General features: G+C 56.5%; 1 protein-coding gene across 5 annotated transcripts; it reads right to left on the bottom strand.

Moving 5' to 3' along the window:
* On the bottom strand, nucleotides 1-26,294 carry PARVG (parvin gamma). Of its 5 annotated transcripts, none has more exons than XM_069581725.1 (14): nucleotides 25,829-26,294; nucleotides 25,592-25,668; nucleotides 23,986-24,080; nucleotides 22,368-22,432; nucleotides 21,461-21,563; nucleotides 20,765-20,905; nucleotides 18,341-18,456; nucleotides 16,341-16,396; nucleotides 13,714-13,736; nucleotides 10,852-10,910; nucleotides 10,564-10,632; nucleotides 7,669-7,770; nucleotides 785-857; nucleotides 1-322 (listed from the first exon to the last, which is right to left on the bottom strand). In XM_069581725.1, exons 3-14 carry the CDS (start codon nucleotides 24,062-24,064, stop codon nucleotides 213-215), a joined length of 996 nt encoding a protein of 331 aa, XP_069437826.1. In that variant the 5' UTR covers nucleotides 24,065-24,080; nucleotides 25,592-25,668; nucleotides 25,829-26,294; the 3' UTR covers nucleotides 1-212. The 5 variants fall into 5 exon arrangements, with proteins under 5 accessions (XP_069437826.1, XP_069437827.1, XP_069437824.1 ...); XM_069581726.1 differs by having other exon boundaries at nucleotides 25,592-25,721; nucleotides 25,829-26,194; XM_069581723.1 differs by lacking the exon at nucleotides 25,592-25,668 and adding an exon at nucleotides 25,398-25,549 and having other exon boundaries at nucleotides 25,829-26,194.

Here is a 26,294-nt window from a genome sequence, read left to right as displayed (position 1 = left end):
TTGGCTCAGAAAGAAACCACGCCTAATTGAGTTCAAAGATTTTCAGACAGACGGAAACAGGAGACGGGGGAGGGGCGGGCATGCCACAGACACGCAGAGCAAGAGTGGGAGGCCCAGGGCTGGCTGCACCGCGAGGAGGCCCTCCGCGGCCCTGGCCCTCCAGCGGCACCTGGCAGGCAGGCCGTGAGGAGGAGCTCTGGGGGCTGTGAGGATTAATTTGGGGACCTCTGGGGCACCCCGTCCGTGCTCTCCTTCAGCTTGTGCTTGCGAAACAGGCTGTAGAGGACTCGCAGCGTGCTCTTGGCGTCCTTGTTCACGATGTCTGCGGGTCGGGAGAGAGCAGGGCAGTGGTCAGATCCAGGAGGCAAAGATCAGGCCAGATCTGTCCAGGCCTGCCCCGGACCGAGGGGTTTCCTGGGACATGAACTCTCAGGGCTAAACCTGGCAGAACTCCTGGCAAACCAGGACAGTTGGTCAAGCGAGCCCTGAGTCCCAGGACCCGTCACAGGGCACTGCCACTGCCTCCTCCCAGGCAACCTCTCGGGGGGCCCCCAGTGCAGCACCTCCTCCAGAACTTGGCTCTCTGGACAGTCCATCCCCAGGGACTTTGGTCCCCCATCTCCTCCCCCTAGGACCATCTTCCACTAGGGTGGGTGGGAGCTGTGGGCACGGGGCCCCCTCATAGGAAAACTTAGCCAACACCAGGCAAGAGGCTGCACCCACACATCGCCCCACTCAGGGGCCCTGGCACGAGGCTGCCTGCCCACGAGAGCCCTGCACTCACCTTCAGGGTTGACAGGGTAGCTGAGGAGGCCTCCTTCCTTCAGCAGCTCCAGGGCCAGGGTGACATTGTGCAGCTACAATGACAAGACCCCATCAGATGTTGGCGAGATGATTCATCATGCAGCCAGGAGGCCACTTCTAGGGGGAAAGGCAGTCCCCAAGGAAGGCACCCAGCCCAGGCATCAGGGAAGTCTTCCCGGTGGAGGTGACACCTGGGAGTGAGTCCTGCCACGTGAGGGGACTTTAGCCAGAGAAGGAAGCATCCTGTCTTTCCTGATGCAGCTCCGGAACCTGTGCGCAATAGAGACTCCCACATAAACAGCTGAGCTCCGAGGGTAAAGTGTAGATGAGGAGACAGGTTCAGAGTGGCCACGGGCCTGTCTGAACTCACAACAGAAAGTGCTGGAGTCAGGTCTGTCTCCCTCTGACGCCTGCAAAGCAGCTGGGGCTGAGGAGCCCATCCCAGTCCCAAAGCCCACTTCAACCAGGCCAGGCGGTTCCCATGGCAACCTAACCAGTGGCCCAGAGGCCCGGCTGGCAGAGTGGCAGGTAAGCAAAGCCCACCTGAGGGTGCCTAGCCTGCTCCCAGTCCCCTCCTGGTGGGTCTGGGCAGATCTGGGTTGGACATCTGTGCACCAGCTTCCAACAGGTCACAAGTCACAGGTCGGACAAGGCACGTGTCCTGCCTGGGCCTTGTCCCCTCCTCCGTACAGGGGAAGAGCGCATCTCCCAGCGGCCTCTCTAAGCTGCCTTGTGGACCAATGTGATGGTGGACCCAGAACTGGAACCATGAGGCCAGACATGAAGGTGCAATAACGAAGGCAGAGCTGAGGCCTCCCTGCAAGTTTCCGCCGCCCCGGCTCCTACGAGGGCTGAGAAGTGGGCTGTGTGGGAGGCCAGGAGCCCCTGAGAAAGACTCTCTCAGAGAGGGAGAGGGGCAGGCCACAGTCCTGGTCCAAGGATAGAGGACAGGGGTGGGGGGAGCATCTTCAGCCCACCCCAAGGACTCCGGCAGCATCCCAGGCAAGGGGTGTAGTCCTCCGTGACAGCTGGCTCCCTGGAGGCCGTGTGGGGACCACAGGGATCCAGTGAGCAGGGTCCTTCTCCACGGAGGAGAGTTGAAGGAGCATCAGATGGACAGAGCAGGGGCTTCCCTGGTGGCCCAGTGGCTAAGAATCCGTGCTCCCAATGCAGGGGGCAGGGGTTGGATCCCTGATCAGGGAACTAGACCCCGCATGCCACAACTGAGAGTGCATGACGCAGCTGAAGATTCTGCATGTTGCCGCTAAGACCTGTCAGCCTACACAAATAAATTACTCTTAAAAAATGGACAGAGCTGGATCCAAAATGCCAGGGAGAGGGTGGTGGCAGCTGGGTCGCCAGCCCAGCAGGGCTGCCCCTCTAGAGCCCATCAAGAAGAAGACCAAGGCTGGCGCAGGTGCCAACGTTCCCCAACAGGCAGGTCACACCTCTGGGGAGGTGCAGACCAGGGGAAGCAAACCTCGGAGTGAGTGAATCAGCCCTCCACTGCCGTCCTGTCCCCATATCCCCAGGTCTTCCCCCAGACTGGAGAATTCTGGAAAACGTGGGTTGTTACTGTTGCTATTGTTTTCATTCTCATCAGGAGCACCATTCACAAGATGCACAGAAGGTAAATATCACAGTGAAGACAGGACACTGGGCTGTGCTCTCCCGCCTCTCAGCCCAGCCTTTGTGCTCACCTCCAAGCCTGCATCCTCACAGCATGGTCCAGGGGACAGAAGGGAAAAGGGGTCTGGGACCAAGTGGCTTTAGGAAACGTTGGCTCCCATAAAGTCCTCTGGAAACCCTCCGCTGCAGGACTTCTCAGTGCCTTGAATGCGTTACAATGTACCCTGAGCTTTTGGGACTATGCATGTTTCCCCAAGCGATTTCACCAGGGGATCCATTTGTCACGGAGCAGCTCATGGGACCAGTTTCTCAGAAACGCTTCATTCACTTACTTTAAATATTTATTGTTATTTATTTGTCTTAGTTGCGGCACGCAGGATCTTAGATCTTCGTTGCGGCATGCAGGTTCTTTCAGTTGCAGCCTGTACGACCTTTAGTTGTGGCAGGCAAATTCTTAGTTGCAGCATGTGAGATCTTAGTTCCCTGACCAGGAATCAAACCCAGGACCTCTGCACTGGGAGCACAGAGTCTTAGCCACTGATCTTCCAGGGAAGTCCCTAAAAAATATTTACCGATCATCTGCTGTGCGCTGGCCAAGCAACTGGGGCAAACCCCAGATCCGCTGCCTGCCCTTGTGGAATTTGTGCTGAGTATCACCGCTGTTGACCCTAGGACAACGATCGCTCAAGCTTCTATGGGTCACACTCCTCGACGACGCTCAGTCCGACCAGGAGTAGCTGCCCCAGGCTCCAGCTCCACCCCACCAGGTCTACCCAAAGCATTAGTTTTCTTGCATGCACAGTTTGAGATGATGAAAGGAAAATGACCATGTTCCGCAGAGCAGAGAGAAGGTCACAACCCAGAAGGGAGCATTCAAATCGTTCGAGAGAGCAAGTAATTGCACGTCGGAAGAAGGCAAAGGTTCCCAGCCCTGGTGTTTTCATTTCTGCAGAGCCAACGATTGCCTCGCTCCTCCAACCCTACTCCGCTTCCAGCAACGAACGGCAACCTCACATCGACACCACTGGCAGAGAAGGTCTGATAACGAGAAATTCAATTTCCAGAAGCCACAGGACTGAGATAACAATTCCTCGGGTGTCCCACCTCCTGAAAGGGCCGTTGTTCCACCCTTTCCAGTTAATGACCTCGTCAGCATTTTTGTTACCCATTTCTGCAGCTGAGGTTTCTTACAATAGCCCATAAAAGTGCATTCTTGGGGCCTGAGCTGAGAGGCTGCTTCTTTTCCCTCCGAAGAATGTGGCTCATCTTCAAAACGTGAAATCAGTGGAGTCAGCAGGCTGGCTGCACGTGGGGGCCTTGGAAGGTGGGACATTTGTCCCCAGCTGGTAACTGGGGATTAGGAGGTGAGCAAAATACTGGCTGCCAGCCTTGCCATCTGGTGAAGCCCCGACCTCTGAGTGACAAACAGGGGACCCCTGTGCTCTTTTGGGTCCCAATTCTGAGCCCCTGATTCCATGGGGATCTGCATGTGACCCACCCCACCGGCTCCATCCTCTTAGCCTTCCCTTACCTATCACACATGGGCGCCCTGATTTCTGGATAAAAGTCAGCACCACGGTCTCAGCCTTGCTCTGACCCTGCAACTCTGGGTGAACCTCATTCTTGGTCTCACCCTGACTCCGTGTCCCACGGGGCTCCCCCTGGCTCCCCAGGAAGGTCTTGAGGCTGTAGTTCCCACTTTGTAGACGACGGGCCTGGTTGTCATCCTAACCTCAACACCAACTGGCTTGCTTGCCCTGTCTGAAGTCAGTTTCCTTGGAGAGAAACAGGAATGGGAATGGTTCCTGTTCAGAGGCCCGACGCAGGAAGGAATTGGTGAGTCATTCCTGCTGCCCGTGGGCAAGCACATCCCTGGCCCCAGGCACGTGTCCTCTCGGTGCGCACATCGCAAGGGCCTCTGCACCGAGGCCACAGGGCCTTCTCTGGCCAAGAGGGTGAGAAGGAAGCGACAGCAGCCCAGCTCTGAGCCTGTGCCTCGCGTGTCCTGCTCCATCTCTGGGTCCCCTGTCACTGCCATGAGAAAACCATGCCATGCTCACTGCTGGTCCCAGGAGGAGGCTCAGGGCTGAACCACCCCAGTGACCCCCGCCTAGATGGCCTGACACCCAGCCCATCCCAGGTGAGCGGTGGAGCCTGGCCACGCCTAGAGCGGCCAAACCCAGACAACCTGCAGACCCACAAGAAGGAAGGTTTGCAGTTTTAAGCCACTGGGTATTTGGGTTGTTTGTTACACAGCATTTTCACAGCAGTAGCTGACTAATACAGTGCCCAGTGAAGGGTGAGAATCCAGTAAGTGCTGACCACTGTTTCTACTGCAGTGTCAAACACTGCACTGCTCCAGCCTGTTTGCTCTTCAGCCAATATCCCAGCTCTGGGGAATCTGAGCCCCAAATCACTCTTCCAGTCAAGAGCACCCCTGCCTCCTGAGAGGGTGGAGACGACACCCACAAAGATGGCCAAAAGAAGAACGGGGGCTGAGGGTCAAGAGGTCAGCCCCAGTTCCAGCTGGGTAGCCCTGGGCATGTCCCACAGCCTCTGGGGCCTCAGTTTTCCCTTCTGTAAAATGGAAATACAACCCTGCCCTGCACTCCACCCCCCAGGAACATGAAGTGAGAGAGAAACAGGGGTAAGGGGCCTGGTGAGGCCAGACTCAGGTAAGAACTCCCTGCGAACATGAGAAGAGCTGTGGTTCAGGGGCCTAGAGGGTGCCCAGGAGCTCAGAGGGGATGAGAAGGTGGTCAGAGCCAACACCCAGCTAAGGGAGCCAGAGCAAAGCCGGAGGAAGGCAGGGCTGGGGGCACCCTGGCAAAGACCTGGAGGTGGCAGAGGCCCAGGTGGTGTGGGGGCCACAGGCGGGCAGGGACGCTGTGGCTGGGAGGCAGGCCTGGAACATTCGACAGGGACCCTGGTCGGGGGAGGGGGTCAGGCTTGCAGCCAGAAGCAGGGACAGACAGGGTTGCTGATACATGGGAGCCAGGCAGAAACCAAGCTTGGAACTAGGTCAGGGCAACTGGGTCAGGGCCCAGGGCCCAGGGCCCCCTCCCACCACCACCCCCAACCCCTCCCAGGGAAGGCCTTGAGATCTGAGCCATCTCAGGGCCACAGGTACATCAAAGGGGACAGAAATCATTCCTTTTCCCAGCAATGCCCCGAGGCTGGCACTGGGAACTGGCACCCAGCCCTGCCTGCTGTCCCCTGCCTACAGAGGGAGGATGGGGTGCCCTCTTGCCCTCCTGCCCTAGGGTGCCTGCCGCTGATCCAGCCAGAGGGACCCTGCTGTGGACAGAGTTCAGAGAGGGCCACCTGGGGTCCTGGGCGGGATGAGGGGACAAGGGACCACAGGCCCCTGGAGGCTTCCACCTTCCTGATGCTCCAAACTCTTTTCTGTTATTTGTGTAGTCTGAGGGGCAGCAACCCACCCCAGCGTTCCTGCCTGGAGAATCCCATGGACAGAGGAGCCTGGCAGGCTGTTGTAGTCCATGGGGTTGCAAAGAGTCAGACACTTTGAGCGACTGGGCACAAAGGCCAGCAGGGCAGGGACTGTGAGCCCATTTTAGCCAAGAAGACTGAGATGCCAGCTGCGAGCTGGTGGTGGATTGAGGGCCAGAGCAGAGGCTTTGTCTCCCTCTGCCAAGCCCGCCAGGACACAGAGCCCAGGACTGGAGTGAACCCTGCTCCCAGGGGCCTCGGATGTCTCCTGTGGAGACTCGTGAGCATCCCTTCCCTTCACCGGGAGGTGTCCCGCATGGAAAGGACGTTCCCACCAGGGGAACAGACTGTGAACAAGCCCAGAGGTGGGAGAGCTTGAGGAGCTGAAGAACCGCAGAGGCTCCACATGACAGGCCTGGGGGTTGGGGGAGGGAGGAGCCCTGCGAGGGTCCAGAAGCTGTGAGCAGTCAGGCCGATGCCCTGTCCCTTCCACCAGCACCAATCTCGCCATTGTCCTTCCCCAACTCAGGCATAGACACCCCCTCCCATCCCCGCCTGGACTAATGCAGCTCTCTCCCAACCAGCCCCCCAGACTCCAGGGTCCACGTGGGAACTCCTGAAGGCCACGAGGCCAGAACCCCTGCCACCTCTGACTCTTTGATGATGCTATTCCCTCCCCTGGGGGTTCCCTCCCTAGTTTAACTCTGCAAGCCAAGCCCTTCAGCCAACTTCAGGGGCCACCTCTCTCGCAAGGCCTCTCCTGATTCCTGCAGATCGCACTAACCACATTTTCTTGCATTCAGGTTCCCCACCAGCCCACCCACCATGAGCCAATGCATTTCACTGCAGCCTGGAAGACCATACATCACTGAGAGCGCAGTGTTTACAGACTGAGGGGCCCTTGAAAGCAGGAGCTGTGCTGGATCGTCTTTATGGCTGTAGGGCCTGACACCAAGCAAGACCTCAGAAAATGAGGGGTCAGGTGCATGGGTGAGTGGGTGGGTGGACAGGTAGACGGATGGATGCTGGATGGATGGATGAGCGGATGGATGGATGGATGATGTGTGGATGGATGGATGACTGATGGATGAATGAATGAATAGATGGATGGATGGATTATGTGTGGATGGATGATAGATGGATGGGTGGATGGATGATGGTTGGGTGGATGATGGCTGGATGGAAGGATGGATAGATGAATGGGTAGGTGGATGAATGGGTGGGTGGGTGGATGGATGATGGATGGATGGTGGATGGATGAGTGGGTGGGTGGATGATAGATGAATGGGTAGGTGGATGGATGAGTGGCCGGCTGGCTGGCTGGGTGGAAGGATGATGTGTGGATGGATGATGGATGGATGAATGGATGGTGGATGGGTGAGTGGATGGATGGATGGATGGATGGGTGGGTGGATGATGTGTGGACGGATGACGGATGGATGAATGGATGGATGGGTGGATGAGTGGATAGACGGATGGATGGATGGGTGGAAGGATGATGTGTGGATGGATGAGTGGTGGGTGGATGGACGGATAGGTAGATGAATGCATGGATGGATAAATGGGTAGATGAACTGGGTGCATGAGTGGATCAGCAAGTCAATGGCTAGATGCAGGAGTCTGCAGGTGAGGTTGGCGGGTGGATGGGCAGACATACGGACAACCAAAGTTTCCTTCACCCTTTACTTCACCTGTAAGTGAGCGAATGAAGACTGATCATGCCCGTTTCCTAGATCTGAGCACTCAGAGGTAGAGGTGGAAAGGAAAATCTTTGCAAAAACTTACCATTTCCGCAGGAGAGCTGGGAGTGAGATAGAATTCCTTCAAGTGCAGGAAGAAGCCTTCCAGCTGTCCAATCAGCAAGAGTAAGATGACGCCATCTGCAAACTGCAAAGGAGGGGACTGAAGACGGGTCGCCTGGAGGATCCCACTCTGCCTGTTACAGGCTGGGTGACGATAGAGGTCACACAGCCTCTCTGAGCCTCGGGTTCCTTTTTGAGAAACAGGGATGACATCCTTGACCTTGTGGTGGTGTTGTAAACAGCAGCAGGTATAAAGCAGTTATTGGCTGCCTAGCACACAGCACATGCTTGATAAGACGAGCCATTTTTACATTTTCTGTGAAATAGCCTCAAATCATTTTTTAAACCACATACTGTTCCATGAGCTACAGAGGCTCAGGAGAAAGCAGAGTTAAGTGTAAACCTATTCCATCAGGAAAAGGCAGAGAACATCACACTGGGCTCATTTTGCTGGCTGCTACGTTCGTATTTGTCTGTTCTGTCTGTACGTTCAGAGATAAATCCATCACCCCGGCATCAGCGCATCATATGCTAATATAATCCTCTTCAATCTCTTCAAAGACACAAAACACAAGATTGAATATTGGAAGTAAGTCACCGCTAGAAGTCCTTAATGGGATTGCCTCATAATAGGTCTGTTTCCATGCTGTTATTTTGGCCCCAAATCTTGCCCGCTAATGTACCACTGAAATACCAGGGACTTTAATATCCCCCTTTATGCAATATTCTCACATGTGCCATTTACTCTTCAAACACCTTTATTTTACCAAGTGAGACATAAAGATGAAACCGGTAGAATGTAAACCCAAGACATCATCTGTTCATACCCACACAAAACACAACAAAACTGCAATTTTTATTGTGTGTCCACAGTGCATCAGTGAAGCGAAAGTCGCTCAGTTGTGTCCGACTCTGTGACCCCATGGACTGTACAGTCCATGGAATTCTCCAGGCCAGAATACTGGAGTGGGGAGTCTATCCCTTCTCCAGGGGATCTTCCCAACCCAGGGGTGGAACCTGATCTCCTACATTGCAAGTGGATTCTTTACCAGCTGGGCCACCAGGGAAGCCCAAGAATACTGGAGTGGGTAGCCTATCCCTTCTCCAGGGGATCTTCTCAACCCAGGGGTAGAACCCAGGTCTCCTGCATTGCAGGCAGATTCTTTACCAAATGCCAGGTAATCCACAAAACACCCGATGTTCACCATCTCACTTGTTACTCACAGTTCTATGAGAGTGGGAATCCTTGTACCCATTTTAAAAGAAGAGAAATCCAGGTCCAAGTTCACACAGCTAAGGTGAAGGCGGCGTCCTCAAGCCCAGGGGTAACGTGGACCCACCTGGCTTCAGTGTCTGCCACCTCTACCCTGCTGTGTCACCAGACCACGTCACACACGGGCTTCTCATGTGGCCACCGTGCAAGGTGCTGAAGGCACACAAACTCTGGCCTCAGCAGCCGGGGTTCAAGTGCCAGGTCTACCATTTAGTCGGGCTTCCCAGGTGGCGCCAGTGGTAAAGAACTCGCCTGCCAATGCAGGAGACATAAGAGACGGGTTCGATCCCTGGTTGGGACGATCCCTGGTTGGGAAGATCCGTTGGAGAAGGGGATGGCAACCCACTCTAGTATTCTTGCCTGGAGAATCCTGTGGACCAAGGAGCCTGCTGAGCTACAGTCCGTGGGGTTACATAGAGTCAGACACGACTGAATGACAAGCACCACTTAATCTCTGTGTGACCTTGGATAAGTTCATTAACCTCTCTGTGCTTAATGTGCTTATCTGTAAAATGGGATAGTAGCCGTTCCCACCTAAGGAGGTCGTTGGGAGGAGTCAATGAGCTGAGGTATGTGAAGGGCTCTGCTCAGAGCTGGGCGCAGGGTAGGGCTTCATCGGATTTAGTTCCAGGCACAGGGCTCTATCAACCCTGTTCCCCACTGGCTAATGACAGGCTGTGTCTGAGACATCAACAGCTCCAGCTAAGCTCACCATTAGCCATTTGGTGACCTCACCACCAGTCCCCTCAGACCATGTTGTGTAAACAGAAGCCAGGTGGACTGAATCCTGCACCACCATGTCCAGTCAATGCCCCCAGGGTCCAGCAGGCTCCACTGCTGCCCTGAAGGGCTTGGGCTGGCCATCGACTTCTCTGCCCCCCACTGTGTTAAGGGAAATCAGGGGCATAGCATTCTGGTGGGAGGCCACGGTCCACCACAGGAGGCTGACAACTCAAGATTCTATTCCTGCCCAGGGAATGTTCAGCGTCGTCAGCACCGTGGACCAGGAGAGGCAGGAGCCCTCGGACACGGGGCTGTGTCAACACCTACAACCCCACCAGGCATATGTGTGTGCGTGCTAAGTCTCTCCTGTCATGCCCGACTCTGCGATTCCAGGCTCCTCTGTCCATGGAATTCTCCAGGCAAGAATACTGGAGTGGGCGACCATACTCTCCTGCAGGGGATCTTTCCGACCCAGAGGTGGAACCCAGATCTCTTATACCTCCTGCACTTGCAGGCAGGTTCTTAACCAGTAGAGCCACCAGGGAAGTCAATGCAATTAGACAGGGAACTCTACTGTGTTTTGAGTCATCGTATCGGATAGTCCAGATTAGTTTTGGGGAAAAACGAGCTGCAAGGCAGTTGTTTCGCAATGAAAGTGATTAACAGCACAGACAAACCCTGAGGTCCTCACTTCACAGGACCATTGTCCTGCCCTGATTGGCGATGCTGCCTCCATGCAATGCCCCCATTGGAGAGGAGGACCCCAGGTTTCTGAGAGGTGACACCCTGGGTCACACAGGGTAGGCCAGGCTCCCAGTGGGCCCTGCCAAACCCTCTCCCCGTGGCCCTTCCCGACCCCGGACCCCGCAGCCGCATCCTTACCTGAGTGTCTAGATTCTGCACCGACAGGCCCAGGCGGTCCAGCTCCTGGTTGACAAACTTCACGATGGCCTGTCCAGGAAAGAACCGAGGCCCCCAGCTCAGGTTCCCGACCTTCCCACTCAGGGTCACAGAAAGCTTCTGCCCCCCACCGCGTGGCACCCGGCACAGCAGCTGCAGAGTGAAGGCCAGATTCCTCCCCTTTTGCCCACCCTGTCCCCCAGACCCAGGTCAGGCGGGCAGCGGGTGGGCAGGCGGCAGGAGGCACTCTTGGAGGTTGGATCTCTCTACCTCTTTGACAGCGTTCACCTTCTCTGGAGCCAGCTTAAATAACTCATCAAAGACGTCCTCTGCAGACAGATCCAATAAACACCTCATTACGATGCGATTTTCTTTGTGCCAAACAGGGACTTCTTTTCCACCAAAGTTTCTCAGAAGAAACAGTCCAGAGAGAGATGTAGTTTTATCCCAAGTAAATAAGTAAGTGTTAGTTGCTCAGTCGTGTCTGACTCTGTGACCCCATGGACTGTAGCCCACCAGGCTCCTCTGTCCATGGGGATTTTCCAGGCAAGAATACTGGAGTGAGTGGCCATGCCCTCCTCCAGGAAATCTTCCAATCCAGGGATCAAACCCATGTCTCTTATGTCTCCTGCATTGGCAGGCAATTTCTTTACCACTAGCACCACTTGGAAAGCCCAGATGGGCACAAAATAGGTCTTAAATAAACAGTCATCGTTTCTAGCGTGGACACCACCCCATCCCCTGGGAACTTGCCCCGCCTCCCTGTAGTTCCCTGCTCCACCCAGCAGTCCACAGGAGCTGCCATGGGTGGCTGAAAAGGGGCCAGCCCCAGACTGACTCCTGGCCCAGAGGTCTCCTCCCCAGTGTCTGTGGAGTGGCAGAATAAGGGCATCCAGCCCTTGCAGAGAGGCTGAAATCCCCATGGTGCACAGAAGGCCAGCACCCTCAGCAGCTGAGTCAGGCCCACGGGAGCATCTTAGCAGCTCAGGCTCCTGGTCCAGACTCAGAGGCGCCAAGGCCTCAGACTAAGGTCCTTTTCCCACCAACTGCGTTCCTGCCATATGCAGCTAACACGCCTCCCCTGGGGAGACCGGTCTCAAGGCACTGAATACCCAAACTGGGTAGAATTTACCTCTTGATTCTGCAGCCAGCCACTGTGTGACTCTGAACAAGTCACTTCACCTCTCCATGCTCCAGTTCCCTCATTAGTGAAGGAGCGGACCGCACTATGCAGGTTAAAATGCCCCATAAACCGACAAACACGGTAGAAATACCACTGAGCCCTCCCAGACCTCTTGGCCTATGGTCAGTGAAATTGTGTCCCTGAAGGAGCCACTCCAATGACCCAGGCCAGAACACAAGGGACACTCTAGACACGGTGTTAGGAAGCCCTGCTCTGTGTCCCTGCCCCTCATTGTGTGGCCCAGCCTCGTGCAAACACTGCTCCCTGGGAAACCCCAGGTCCTTGGGCTGCCCCTCCACCTGCCCACACACAGACATCTCACCGGACCTGCCTTCCTGGTACCTCCCTTCTCCCACTCAACCTTTCTCAGTCCTTGCTTTCAGAAGCCCCTCACAGGTCATATTGCCTCCTCTGCAGGTGAGAACCCCTTGTTTATACCACTCTGTTCCAAGCGGGGAAGGTTCGGGGAGGAAAAATCATATTCAAATGGATGGATGGATGATGAATGGATGGGTTGGTGGATAGATGGATGGATGGGTGAATAGATGGATGGATGGATGGTTGGATGAATGGATGGATGGATGAGTGGATGGATGCATAGATGGATGGATGGACGAGTGGGTGGGTGCATAGATGGATGGATGGACGAGTGGATGGATGCATAGACGGATGGATGGGTGAGTGGGTGGATGCATAGATGGATGGATGGGTGAGTGGATGGATGGATGGATGGTTGGATGAATGGATGGATGGACGAGTGGATGGATGCATAGATGGATGGATGGGTGAGTGGGTGGATGCATAGATGGATGGATGGACGAGTGGGTGGATGCATAGACGGATGGATGGACGAGTGGGTGGATGGATGGATGGTTGGATGAATGGATGGATGGACGAGTGGATGGTTGCATAGATGGATGGATGGGTGAGTGGGTGGATGCATAGATGGATGGATGGGTGAGTGGATGGATGCATAGACGGATGGATGGACGAGTGGATGGATGCATAGACGGATGGATGGACGAGTGGGTGGATGGATGGATGGTTGGATGAATGGATGGATGGACGAGTGGATGGTTGCATAGATGGATGGATGGGTGAGTGGGTGGATGCATAGATGGATGGATGGGTGAGTGGATGGATGCATAGACGGATGGATGGACGAGTGGGTGGATGCATAGATGGATAACCAACCGCCAGCTGGCCAGGTGGACTGACTAAGGAATAAATGAATGAAAGAAGGAATAGCTGAGTCAGTCAGCCACCTGGTGAGGAACTCTGTCACAAAGATAGCAGCCAAAGCGGTGGACAGTCATTACCAAGCCCTTTCTCTGCGCTAAGCACGTTCACAAAGTACTTTTTAACCCCTGCCACCAGCCTAAGAGGTGGGTACCATTATTAACTCCATCTTATAGATGAGGACCCTGAGGCACAGACAAGTTCAGTCACTCACCAAAGTTCACATGGCTAATAAATGGGGGAATTGGTGTTTGAACCCAGGTTGCCTGGCCCCAGAGCCCACACGCTGAACAACTCCATAGCTGCCACCACCGATGGGAATTAAAAATCTCTCTACCCATATGAGCAGCATCACTAGAAGGAACAGCCAAATCCACGGGCAGACAGACGGGAGGACAGAAAGACAAGAGGGCTGGAGATACACATGCACGCGTGCTACGTTGCTTCAGTCGTGACCAACCCTTCGCTACCCGATGGACTGTAGCCTGCCAGGCTCCTCTGTCCATGGGATTCTTCAAGCTGAATACTGGAGTTGGTTGCCACGCCCTCCTCCAGGGGACCTTCCCGACCCAGAGATCGAACCTGCGTCTCTTATGTCACGGACCATAAAGGAACTGCGAGCACACACGATCATCAGCCAGTCATAATGCCATGTCTGTCTCAGCACACAACCAACAGAAAAAATTTCCCTAAATTAGGAAGGTACTCACTTGATGGCTCGTCCTTGTCTGGGCTAAAGAGAAAATGTAGGGGGTGGGGGTGGGGAGAGAGCAAACACATGGTTAAAAAACAAAAACAACTTCAGAGACGTAGTGTCTTCGTGTGACGAGGCCTGGCAGCGCTCCCTTTTCCTGGCAGCTCCGAAAGCAGGCAGGGTCCTCGTGGGAAGCAAATGGCAGAGGTCCAAACCTCCCCCTGAGGCTCCCACACCTAGAAATGCCTGGACTGTGTCGTTTTTGCGGTTGCTGTTTTAGCTGTGCTATGCTTGCTAAGTCGCTTCAGTCGTGTCTGACTCTTTGCGGCCCCATGGACTGTAACCCCCCAGGCTCCTCTGTCCATGGGATTCTCCAGGCAAGAAACTGGAGTGGGTTGCCACGCCCTCCTCCAGGGGAGCTTCCCGACCCTGGGATCGAACCTGCGTCTCCTGCACTCGCAGGCAGGTTCTTAGCACCACCTGGGAGGCTGTTTCAGTTGTGGTCGGGGGGTATTACCCGACACAATAAAAGTGCCCGAATCCTCACTAGAGAGCCGGCGCATGTTTGCCCACACCCCTGCGTGCCAGAACCTTCCAGCACCCCCAGCTGGCCCCCGCCCCGTCACGCCGCACAAAGGTCACTGCCACTCAGAGGCCCGGCTGCGTTTCCGTTTGGGCTGCTTGTGTTTGCAGCGAAGCCGTGCGCCCGCCTCGTGTCTGGCTTCTTTCGCCGCCTCTTCATTGTCATTGAGCAGTTTCACCCTGGACTTTGTTGTGAAGTACTCCACACCCTCCCCACCGATACCCTGAAACCTCAGTTCTGCCCGCCTCACCCCCCCCAACGCCACCCCCTCATGCCCGGGGAAGGTTGGGCTCTCCCAGGAGAGCCAGGTGGTCCCTCCAACCGACCGTGACCCTGGCAGGAAGCTGGGCCGAGAGGGATGGGGGAAGCTGCCTGAGACGAAGGCCCAGGGCTCCGCACGGAGGCAGCTGCCAGGAGGGGCACACGGCCCTGTGCCGCCTGGGACGCAAGCCCAGGGCCAGGGGTGGGCCCTCAGCGAAGCGTCCGAGCTCAGCAGAGGCTGAGAAGGGTGGCTTCAGGGCTGCGAAGGGAGGAGGGGTGTGGTCACCATGACCACAGCTAACTGCACCCTCTCTCTTAAGTTCCCCAAACTCGTTCTCAGACCCTAAAGCTTCGGCATAGACGGGTCAAGACGGATGGTGGGGAGGGCATCTAGCTTCATCAAGTGGGAGGGGAACAGGCCTTCTTCCTGGGGTGTCACTGGGAAGGCAGGTGTGCCAGGCCCCACTGGCAGGAGGGGCCGACAGACGTCTGCCCCTCCACCCTGGCCATGCCCGGCCCACACACCTCCGCCACAGACATTACCTGCCATCAGCTAGCCCATTCCCCTAGCCTGGCCCCAGTGGACACCCAGGAGCCGTAGACCCGAAAGGACCTCAAGGCTGGGGGCACAAAAGAGGGGAAGGTCCCTTTACTTGCATCATCTATAACCCTCACGACAGCCCCAACAAGTAGGAAAGGGGGGTCCCCCTTTATCAAAGGCATGAAGAAGCTCAGAGAGAGGGAGTGACTCGCAGGAGGACGCACGGCTCATACCAGGCTGAGCTGGGATCTCAGCCCAGGCAGGGCTGGCGGCCCAGTCTGCGAATAGGAGAGAACTGAACTTGCCCAGCTGGGCCTCTGAGAGTTAAATGGGTCAAGGGAGCTGAAACAGCCCAGTGCCCTGCACACAGTAGGCCTGCGGGAAGGGTTAGACAGGAAAGGAGAATCCACAGATTTCCTGTTAAGAAACCCACTCTCAGGCCAACCCAGAAAGACCTTTGGACCAGATGGGGTGGGCGGCGAAAAGGGGAAGCCAGGCAGCGGCCTGTGGCAGGGTCTGGGGAAATGCGGGCCTGCAGGCGGAGCGGGGCCCCTGTGCAGCTCTGGCAGCTTTGCAAGGATGAGAGACATTCTGCCTGGATCAGGTGAAGATTCTACAATTCACGGAGTGGAATCTGCAGCCCAAACCCAGGGGCCTGCTGCAGGGCCAGCCCCCCACCCTTCCTATCCCTGGAACCTGGGCAGGTGTCCCAAAGTGTGAGCCCATGGGTGGCAGGGGGACCCTTGGCTGAGGTCAGTTACAATCTCCACCACAGGGGAGTCCAGGAATGCAAAACGGCCAGGTCTCCCTGGAGAGAGACGCAGCTGGGGGTGCTGGAGGGCTTGGCGGGAGAGGCACAGGGTCCACGCACGGCTTCCTTTACCACCCAGGCTGCTGGGAGTTCTGGCCACAGGCCGGCTGGCCCCGCGCCACTGAGACCCCTCCAAAGCCTCACCCGGCTTGCAGTTCAGAGGCGCCAAACAGCAGCCCCCCTTCTCCCCAGACCCCCGGACCCTGCGGTTGCCTTGTTGCAGAGCCCACGTGCACGGCCCTGACCCTGCTGTGTTTCCAACCCTGACATGAAGCGCGTGCAGGGCAGGTGGGTGTAGGCGGCTCTGCCGGCCAGGACCCCAGGGCCAGGCGGCACTTAGTAGGGCTGGCAGAGTGAGGGCCCCGCCCAGAAGGTCAGGCAGGCCTGCCCCTGCCCCGGGCCCACTGCCCACTCCCGGGAAAGCCCAGCGCCCCCGCCCCGCCTCACCCGCCCTCAGTGAGCTGCTCCACCGATTTCTCCGACTTCAGGCCACTCTTGGTGCACTAGGAGAGAGAACGGGGACGGAATGGAGTAACCACAGAAAATTCTAGGCCCCATGACTGCCGCCAGAGGCGACTGGAGGGCCCAAAGCTGCCCCGAGGGACCCAGCTCACCCTGCCGCATCTGCTCCTCAAGGCGGCCTCCCTCCTGGGCAGCCCTTATGGGACCAGCTTAACTGTCCTTCCCACGGGCCCTGAGCCCTACAAAGAGGGGGACCATGTCTGCCTTGGTGCCCAGGTATCCCCAAAGTCCACTCAGTGTCTGGCTCACAGGGCGTCAATGGACCTGTGTTTACCTGATAACAAATAAGTGACTGGGTGGGCGAATAAATGAGTGGGTGGATGGATGAATTAATGGGTGAATGGGAAGGTTAATGAATGAGTGGATGGGTGAGTGGATGATGAATGGATGAGTAGGTGGGTGAATGAATGGATGAGTGAGTGGGTGGGTGAGTGGATAAATGAATGGATGAGTGGGTGAATGAATGGATGAGTGGGTGGGTGAATGAATGGGTGAGTGAGTGGGTGGGTGAGTGGATAAATGAATGGATGAGTGGGGGGTGAATGAATGGATGAGTGGGTGAATGAATGGGTGAGTGGGTGAATGGATGGATGAGTGGGGGGTGAATGAATGGATGAGTGGGTGAATGAATGGGTGAGTGGGTGAATGGATGGATGAGTGGGGGGGTGAATGAATGGGTGAGTGAGTGGGTGGGTGAGTGGATAAATGAATAGATGAGTGGGTGAATGAGTGGATGAGTGGAAAGGTTAATGGATGAGTGGGTGGGTGAATGAATGGATGAGTGGGGGGGTGAATGAATGAGTGAGTGAGTGGGTGGGTGAGTGGGTAAATGAATGGATGAGTGGGTGAATGAATGGGTGAGTGGGGGGTGAATGAATGGATGAGTGGGTAAATGAATGGATGAGTGGGTGAATGAATGGGTGAGTGGGGGGGTGAATGAATGGATGAGTGGGGGGTGAATGGATGGATGAGTGGGTGAATGAATGGATGAGTGGGTGGGTGAATGAATGGGTGAGTGGAAAGGTTAATGGATGAGGGGGGGGTGAATGGATGGATGAGTGGGTGGGTGAATGGATGGATGAGTGGGTGGGTGAGTGAATGGGTGAGTAGGGGGGTGAATGGATGGATGAGTGGGTGAATGAATGGGTGAGTGGGGGTGGGTGAATGAATGAATAGTTGAACGCATGAAGGAATGAAGTCACCTCCAATTTACATATAGCCATAGAATTCGACAGCGGTTTTGAAAAAGTCAGAATGAATCCTCCTGAGTTTGGCTGGACTCAGTGTATTCTGCCTTCTGGGATAAGGGAAGCTGGCTGCTCCCCAGGTGCCCAGGAGGTGGGGGAGGGGAGAGCAGGGAGCAGGCGCAGGGGGCCCTGTTGGTGGTACTCAGGGTCTGTCTGAGAGAGAAGGCAGGCACAGACTCCTGGGCCATCAGCTACAGCATAAGTCCACACGTGCTGGAGAGGGAGCACTCAGTAGATGCTGGAACCAAAAAGGTCCCTGGGGCCCCTCTCACACCCATGCACTGGGAGACGAGGCCATCACAGTGGGAGGGCAGTGGTGGTGGCCCAGGGTGTGAACGCTCCAGAGGGCCGTGAACAGATGGTCACTTACAGCCCATGTGGTAGTCATCAGCCAGGACCTTCAGGACACCCCAGGCAGGTGTCATCTGCTGAGTAAGTGGGGCTGGCCAGTCTACAGACCTGGTCGTGGCCCGCCCTGGACTCTGCATCTCCTGCCCACAGCTCTGGCCCAGCTTCCCCTACGGTGCTGGTGGGATCTGGCATTTCTCCCGGCTCCCTGGAACTCACCTGGGTTCCGCCCCCACCCTCTGCGGCATGCACCCCCTGGTCCAGCATGTGGTGGCTCAGCCCCGAGATGCTCGACCTGCAGGCAGGCGTCCTCCGGGGCCTGCCCCTTACCTCCATGATGATCACCTCCGCCTGCACGTTGGTCGGGAGGGGCAGGTCGGGCTGGAAGTGCTTGGCCAGGGCCACGAGGAGGTGCAGGGTGGCCAGCAGGTCCTTACGGAAGATACCTGGGAGAAGAGTGGGGCACGAAGTCAGGGCTCCCGGGATACCGAAACTGGGGCCACGCGGTGGGCTCCTCATTGTCACAACCACCCTCTGCAGCCCGAGGAGCTCGGCGTCCAGGCGTCAGGGGAGGAAATCTACATTCAGAACCAAAAATAGTCTCACTCTGCTCCAGTCATCCTTTCTGCAAATATAGCCCAAGGGCACGAGCCATGCGTGGAGGGAACTTTCACACACAGATGTTCACTGCAGCGCTGCTTAAACAGCTAAATGTCCTACGGCAGGGTCCTGGCTGAACAAACTGTTAGATCTGAGCTGAACGTGACCTGGTTTAGGGGCTTTCCTGGCAACTCAGACAGTACAGAATCCAGCTGCCATGCAGGACACTTGGGTTTGATCCCTGAGTCAGGAAGATCCCCTGGAGAAGGGAATGGCAACTCACTTCAGTATTCTTGCCTGGAGAATTCCATGAACAGAGGGGCCTGGTGGGCCTGATGACCTGATTCAGGGCCAACATTACAAGCATCAGTTATTGAATGTGAGACTTGAAATGCAGTGGAGAGAATAGTGACGGGGGCCTAACAAATACCGTCTGACACAGAACTATATTCAACGTCCTATGGTAAACCATGATGGAAAAGAACATTTAAAAAGAATATATATATATATATACACATATATATATATGTATAACTGAGTTACTTTTCTGTACAGCAGAAATTAACTCAATGTTATAAACCAACCATACTTTAAAAAAAAAAAAGGAAAAAAAGGGGGTTCGAAAACTGTTACCTCCTCACCTTTTCATACTGTTTCATACAGCTACTTCTGCTTTACTGACTATGCCAAAGCCTCTGACTGTGTGGATCACAACAAACTGTGGGAAATTCTGAAAGAGATGGGAATACCAGAACACCTGACCTGCCTCTTGAGAAACCTATATGCAGGTCAGGAAGCAACAGTTAGAACTGGACATGGAACAACAGACTGGTTCCAAATCGGGAAAGGAGTACTTCACGGCTGTATATTGTCACCCTGCTCATTTAACTTATATGCAGAGTACACCATGAGAAGCGCTGGGCTGGATGAAGCACAAACTGGAATCAAGATTGCTGGGAGAAACGTCAATAACCTCAGATATTCAGATGACACCACCCTTATGGCAGAAAGCAAAGAACTAAAGAGCTTCTTGATGAAAGTGAAAGAGGAGAGTGAAAAAGTTGGCTTAAAACTCAACATTCAGAAAACTAAGCTCATGGCATCTGGTCCCATCACTTCATGGCAAATAGATGGGGAAACAGTGGAAACAGTGGAAACAGTGGCTGACTTTATTTTGGGGGGCTCCAAAATCACTGCAGATGGTGACTTCAGTCATGAAATTAAAAGATGCTTGCTTCTTGGAAGAAAAGTTATGACCAACCTAGACAGCCTATTAAAAAGCAGAGGCATTACTTTGCCAACAAAAGGCCATCTAGTCAAGGCTATGGTTTTTCCAGTAGTCATGTATGGATGTGAGAGTTGGACCATAAGGAAACTGAGCATTGAAGAATTGATGCTTTTGAGCTGTGGTGTCGGAGAAGACTCTTGAGAGTCCCTTGAACAAGGAGATCCAACCAGTCCATCCTAAAGAAAATCAGTCCTGAATATTCATTGGAAGGACTCATGCTGAAGCTGAAACTTTAATACTTTGACCACCTGATGCAAAGAACTGACTCATTTGAAAAGACCCTGATGCAAAGATTAAAGGCAGGAGGAGAAGGGGACGACAGAGGATGAGATGGTTGGATGGCATCACCGACTCGATGGACATGGGTTTGAGTAAACTCCGGGAGTTGGTGATGGACAGGGAGGGCTGGCGTGCTGCAGTCCACGGGGTCACAAAGAGTCGGACACGACAGAGTGACTGAACTGAACTGACCACCTCACCACCCAACCTTGGAGAGGCTATTTCAACTCCTTCCAGCCTCAGTTTTCTAATCTGGAAAATGGGCAGGATGTAGAGGTTGGAATGGCAGGAAATCCTACCAAGTGGCTAACTGGGTGGGACTTTGCACACTCGTTTCTTACAAGCAGGCACTGCCGATGTAAGTTAGATAAGCTAACGAAGCAGGCAGTTAGCACCCATCCAACAAGGCAGTTGAGCGCGTGTGTGGTGTTGGGGGTTGGGCAGCCATGGCAGCCTTATGGAGAAGGCTGCCTTTATCATCCTTGCGCTGGGCTTCGAGGCAGCCCCGCCCCTGCCCGGGTAAGGGCGCTGTGATTCTGCCTCCTTGCCTGCCCGCTCCCAGCCCCCTCCACACCAGCCCCACGCACTCTCCACGCTCCACTTGGCCTGTGGCTCTTCCACCCGCAGGCTCTGGTCCACAGACTCCAGGACGGCTGTGAGCTTGCGCCTCTGGCTGGCTGCGGTCAAGGCGATCTCCTCCACGTCCAGCTTGAGTCCGCTCAGCTTCTCTGAGGACCAGAGAGAGAGGGGTGGGACGGAGGGAAAGGGTGGGAAAGGCTGGGGGAGGGCAGACAGATGGGGCTCCTGCCAGGGGACGCGCAGCCCGTCTACTTCCTCCAGGCAGTCACGGGGCATGCTGGTTGCATGGCTGGGCAAGCCCCGCTCTCTGGAGACACCCCTGGCCCACCCCACCTTGACCAAGGCCCTGTGCCCCACCCCCTGAGCTTCCCACACAGTGACCCGCAGCCCTTCTCCCTTCAGGGCAGTGTGGTCTAGTGGTTAAAGCCAAGACCCCTGGCTCCTCCCCCGCCCCCCACAGTGCTGTCTTCATGGTGAGACCTTGGACAAGCTACCAGGCCTTTCGGAGCTCAGTTTCCTCATCTGTAGAGTGGGGATGATCACAGAACAGCTGTGTTGAGGGTTAACACAAGAGCTCAGGAAGCTGTGGCCGACAGGCCTATCCTGCAGCTGTCTGCCAAGGGCTCTGCAGAGGGCACCAAGCGAGCCCCAGGCTGGCCCACTCTGCCTCCTAGGACTTCCTGGGGCTGAAAGCAGAGACTTACGGAAAAGGTGGTGCAGGATGAGCCCATCAAAAATGTCCTCCTCCAGGCTGCGGACCACGATGTGCTCCGGGAGGAGCTCGGCGTTGATCCAGTCCATCAGCACCTGCAGCCCCGAGGGACAGCTGATAGGGGGCCACTCCCCACTCGGCCTCTCGCCAGGCTCAGCTCTGCCCTCCTCCCACCAGTCAACTCCTACTCGTCCCTCAAGGCCAGGTCAAACATCGCCTTTTCTGGGAAGCCTGCTCTGATCTCCCCGGCTGTTAGGGGCCTGCTCTGGGCTCCAGTGGACCTAAGCACTTCGGGGTTTTTTTTTTTGTCCTGCATTAGGTTTTGATAATACAGGGGTTTTGAAATCCTCTGGGGGGCGGTCAGAGGTGGCGCAGGTCAGGAGGTCTCCCTGGAGGAGGTAACAGAAACACCCCACAGAGGCTAGAGAAATACCGCAGAGGAAAAGGGAAGCCCCTTCTCTATGCGCAGCTTACAGCCGAGAAGAACTGGGTGGTGCCCGTGTGTTCCCACCCGCTTGGTCAGCTGTCCACTGCCCCAGGCAGCTGAGCCAGAGAAGGAGCACGAGAGCTGGGGTCTGTGGCCTGGGTCCAACCCCAGCTCCGTCGTCACTGGCCACCGCGTGTCCCCCACGGGTCAGGTCATTCCTCTGAGGCTCCGCTCCCTGAGACACAGGTGAGCTCCCTCTCAACCATCAGGAGCCTTGCTGGCATCACGCACAGAAAGGCACACCGTCGGTGCTCAACAAGGATCCCTTCATGCAGCCACTCAACAGGTCTCCCGGGAGCCTGCGGGTCACCACCCACCAGCTTGAGGTTGGGGAGGGGGTGGCCCACGGTCCCCACCCCAGGAAGGTAAAAAGACTCCTCCAGACAAAGATGGTCAGAGAAGGTTGCCGCACCTTTTGCAGTTCTTCAAATTTGGGGTTATTCCGGGAAGTGGGGGGAAGGTATTTCCTCTTCTCTCCTGGAAATAGGGGAGCATGACACATGGATAGGGGCCTGCAGGTCAGCCCTGGAGCCAGCGTCTTGACCAAGAGGGGAGATTGGTCCTGCCACTTCACACTCACACACACACACACACACACACGCACAGGCACACACATGTGCATAGGGCACACAAGTGCATTCACACACGCACGTAGATAGTCACACATATGTACACATGCCATCACACACACACACACACACACGCGCGCGCCCTGACCACCAAACATCCCCAGACACCTGGGTTTCCCAGACATGCCTCGTCCTCTGCACCCCCTTCCTTCAACCAAGTGGTTCCTGCTTCCCCCAGGACACTCTTCCCCCTCACTTCTCTCGTGAACACCAGCCCATCTTCAGACACCACAATATTCAAATTTGGAGAACATACGTAAACTCGAAAACTATTTCTTGTCTATCTGAAATTCACATTTAACTGGACATCCTGCATTTTATCTGACCCTCTTTCCACGTACATAAGAAGGGGTCACAGACCAGTTAAGCCCAGGTCCCCGGGTTCCTAGGGGCCGAGGCAGCGTTCAACCATGACTGCCAGGCTCCCCGGTGTGGGCAGGGCATTGAGGGCACCTGGCTTGTCCACTGAGCCCCAAGACCTGGGTCAGCACCTCCCCTAAGTTGAAGAACCACAGAACCCACAGATGGCAGGGCCCAGGCGGACCCCGGAGATCATCGCGTTCCAGTGGATGTGGGAGAAACTCAGTCACCCCGGGGCTGGCTCCGCCCGCATCCACAAGACGCATTGCCTCTGTGTTTGCGTAGCCCAGCTGGAGGCTTCCAGACACGCTGAAGGGCTCTGAGTCCCACCCGGCCCGTGTGATCCTCACAGGAGGACAGGCTCCAGCAAATGCCTCGTGGCAGGGGTGGGGCGGGGGTGGCGGTGCCTGAATGGCCGTGGCCCCTTCCTGGAGCGTCCTTCCTGCCACTCTGAATCTCACCATGTTCCAGCTCTGCCTGCCAGAATTGTATCTCCAGACCAACTATAAAACCAAAAATAAACACTTTTCCAAATCACGAAGCCCTGCCACCCTAACAGCAATTTTCCTCCTGATGCTTCACAACCTGAAACCGCTTATAACCCGAGAACACCAGACAGTTACTGAAGTCAGCCCCGCGGCACCGGGCTCGCGACTCTGCCATGCCACCCCCCCGTGCCTGCTTCCTCGTCCGTAAAAAGGAGGTGAGAGCGCCCGTGACTACCACTCTTCAGAGTAACAGGTGAGACGCTGCATTTAAGAAGAGCTCAGCTCAGCCCCCGCACAGACGGGACCACAGAGCAGTCAGCATCCTCACCACTGTCCCCGTTAACCTGGAGAAGTGCGGTTATGCGGGATCTGGGGATGACTCAGTGGAAGGTTCCAGAAGCAGGGGAGTCAAGTATAAATAGCAGAAGGCAGAGGCAGGGGCTGGACAGAACTGGGTGTTCAGCGGACCACCTGGCAGCCAAGGCAGGGCCTGAATCGGCCTGGGGGGTTCTCAGGATGCCAGCCCTGCCCCTCCGCCCCACCCGGCCAGCACCTTGTAAGAGTTCTTCCTCGGCCGGTGGGTCCACCTTCCCAGGGAGGTGCAGCAGGTTATAGAGGGACTCCGGTTCCATCGCTGCCTTGCCGGCCCTGGGGAGGCAGGGAGCCAAGGATGTCACCCTCCGAGTCACTCTAGACTTGAGGTCTGCTATTTCCTCTAGACACCAGGAGGCATGGGGAGAGGGTGGGAGCTGGCTGGGGGGGTGGACAAGTCACCGGGCTGCCTGGGCAAGGGGAAAGGGTGCCTGCTGAGAGGGTCGCTAGGAGCCAGTGCTTGCGGGACGCCCTGCAGAAGCAGGCGGCGGCTGAGGTCAGAGCCTGTGTAAAGGCTTGGTGGGGAGCTGGGGTCCTCCTCGGTCAGGTGCGGAGCAGCCAGCCCACAGCCCCTCCGACAACACACAGGAACCTCCACCCCACCTACCCCCACCCCAGGCAGTAGGACCAAGGGGGCAACCCACTGCTCAGAGCTTCTTGGATCCAGAAAACCCTCTGGCTGACCTCAGGGGGCAAATCTGCTGGAGGGGCGGGGCAGCAGTGTGGCGGTGATCACGTTGATGGGTGATGTCTGCAGACCAGGAGCTCCTACCGGGGCAGGGGTGGGGGACAGGCCTGTCCTTTCTGGGCCCTCAGCCTGAGTCAGGGGGCACAGAGCAGCCCCCCAGCCTCTGAGTGAGTGGACGTGGGACTGGGGTGCAGGCTGGGCTCTCAGGGGTGTGGGCTGGTCCTGCCTGGCCAAGTTCTGAGCGAGCTTCTCCACAGTGGGGCTTATCATCCTGGCCTGTCGAGGGAGCTCAGGGGTCTCTCCGCTCAGCGGGAAGGGCCAGAGTTTTCAGAGCTGGCCCTCCTCATCCTCGCTGCAGGGGAGGGTGCCCGGCAGAGTCAGAGCCTCCTTCCTGCTCCCCTGGACTCACTTCCTCTCCTGCCTGGTGTGGCCCTGCCCCCCCAACTTCCGCTCTGGCCCCTGGGCCTCCTGCAGCGCTTTCAGCCCCAAACAAGACATTTGGGGCGGGGGGGCCTCCTGCAACAGAAGCTGGCGGTCAGCTCCGGCCCGGGAAGGCCTGGCTGGAGTAGCAGGGCCCAGAGCTGCCGTGAGATGGAAGCACTCACAAGACGGTAGTCACGCTGTGACACAGGCGGCCAGCATGGGGACTCCGGGGCACTGTCTGCGGCTCCGTCCTGCCCTAAATCTTGGGGGTGTGGAGAGCAAGCCACTGGGCTGACTCCATCCCCCCGTATTCCCAAGCCTCGTTTTGGAGGGGGTTCTGTTCAAAGGACAGGGCCAGAGGAGAGGCGGGAACTAGGCCTGGGGAAGGGGGGGAGGTTAGGAGATTGGGTTCCAGGTGGGCTCCTCCTCCCGTGTGACTTTGGGCAAACAACCTCCCCTCTCTGTTCCTGACGCTTCTTTACCGGGAGGGGCTGAACCTGATGGGCGCCAAAGGCAGCAAGTGCCCACGGAGCTGGGAGCTGCCTCCAGCCATCAGCAGCCCCAGGGGCTGTCCCTTCCCAGACCTGGGCCTCTCTTTCTTCATCGGAAGACTTGGGGTGGCTGGTCTCCTTGGCTGAAAGTAAGGGGAGATGACAGGCTGGAGAAGGAAACTTACCCTGGCTACACGAGAGCTGCGAGGGCGCCCTTCTGTCTGGCCGGGCCTCTGGGCTGGGGGAGCGGCGGCCTGCAAGCCTGGGAGGCAGGGGTCCAGCTGGGCGCAGGGTGTGCTTCGCCCGGCATCGTCCCTGTGGGACCTCCGCTAAGACCGGGTTCTCCTGGCCTCGTTTCCACGAGGCCTCCCAGAGCCTCCCCCTCTGTGTGTTTGAGCTCAGGCTCGGAACCGAGGACTCACCTGGCTGCTTCCTCCACGCAGGGAAACGAAGGCCACGGAGCTCAAGCGCTAGTGGTCCCCGGGTTCCAAAGCAAAGCCAGTTCCGGTGCCCTAGGTCGGCAGGGGCCGCCCGGGAGGCAGGGGCAAGCGGCTCACTTCCTCCGGGGCCTGTGGCTTCTGCAAAGCCGTCCAGGCTGCGTCTGCAGGGCGCTTCCTCCCGGCGGGGCGTTAGAACCTGATGCTCTGAAAGATGCCACTGAAACTCCCTCCGGAAAGCTCTGCCCCTGGGTCTATGGGCCCAGCCACACCTCCGCACTCCCCAGACACCTCGCAGGCAGCTCAGAGCTTACATTTCTTCTTTCTGTCCCTTTCCCCTCCCTGATATGCAAACCAAGCCAGTTCCTGAAGCCAGAGGCTGGGAGTCAGCTTCCCCCGAGGCCCCAGCTCCTCCATCAGCAAGTTGTCAGCGCTGCCTCCAGGCTGTCCC

This window comes from Ovis canadensis, chromosome 3 (genome assembly GCF_042477335.2).
Source record: "Ovis canadensis isolate MfBH-ARS-UI-01 breed Bighorn chromosome 3, ARS-UI_OviCan_v2, whole genome shotgun sequence".
Taxonomy (NCBI): domain Eukaryota; kingdom Metazoa; phylum Chordata; class Mammalia; order Artiodactyla; family Bovidae; genus Ovis; species Ovis canadensis.
This window is presented reverse-complemented; position numbering and strand designations above follow the sequence as displayed.

Excerpts from the sequence above, each read along its gene's own strand:
- PARVG (XM_069581723.1), bottom strand. The coding sequence starts at position 25,519 with ATGAAGAAAGAGAGGCCCAGGTCTGGGAAGGGACAGCCCCTGGGGCTG. Across the intron at positions 20,906-21,460 it reads CATCCTGCACCACCTTTTCC|AGAAGCTGAGCGGACTCAAG; the intron begins GTAAGTCTCTGC and ends TCTGGTCCTCAG. Across the intron at positions 7,771-10,563 it reads TGCAGAATCTAGACACTCAG|TTTGCAGATGGCGTCATCTT; the intron begins GTAAGGATGCGG and ends CCTCCTTTGCAG.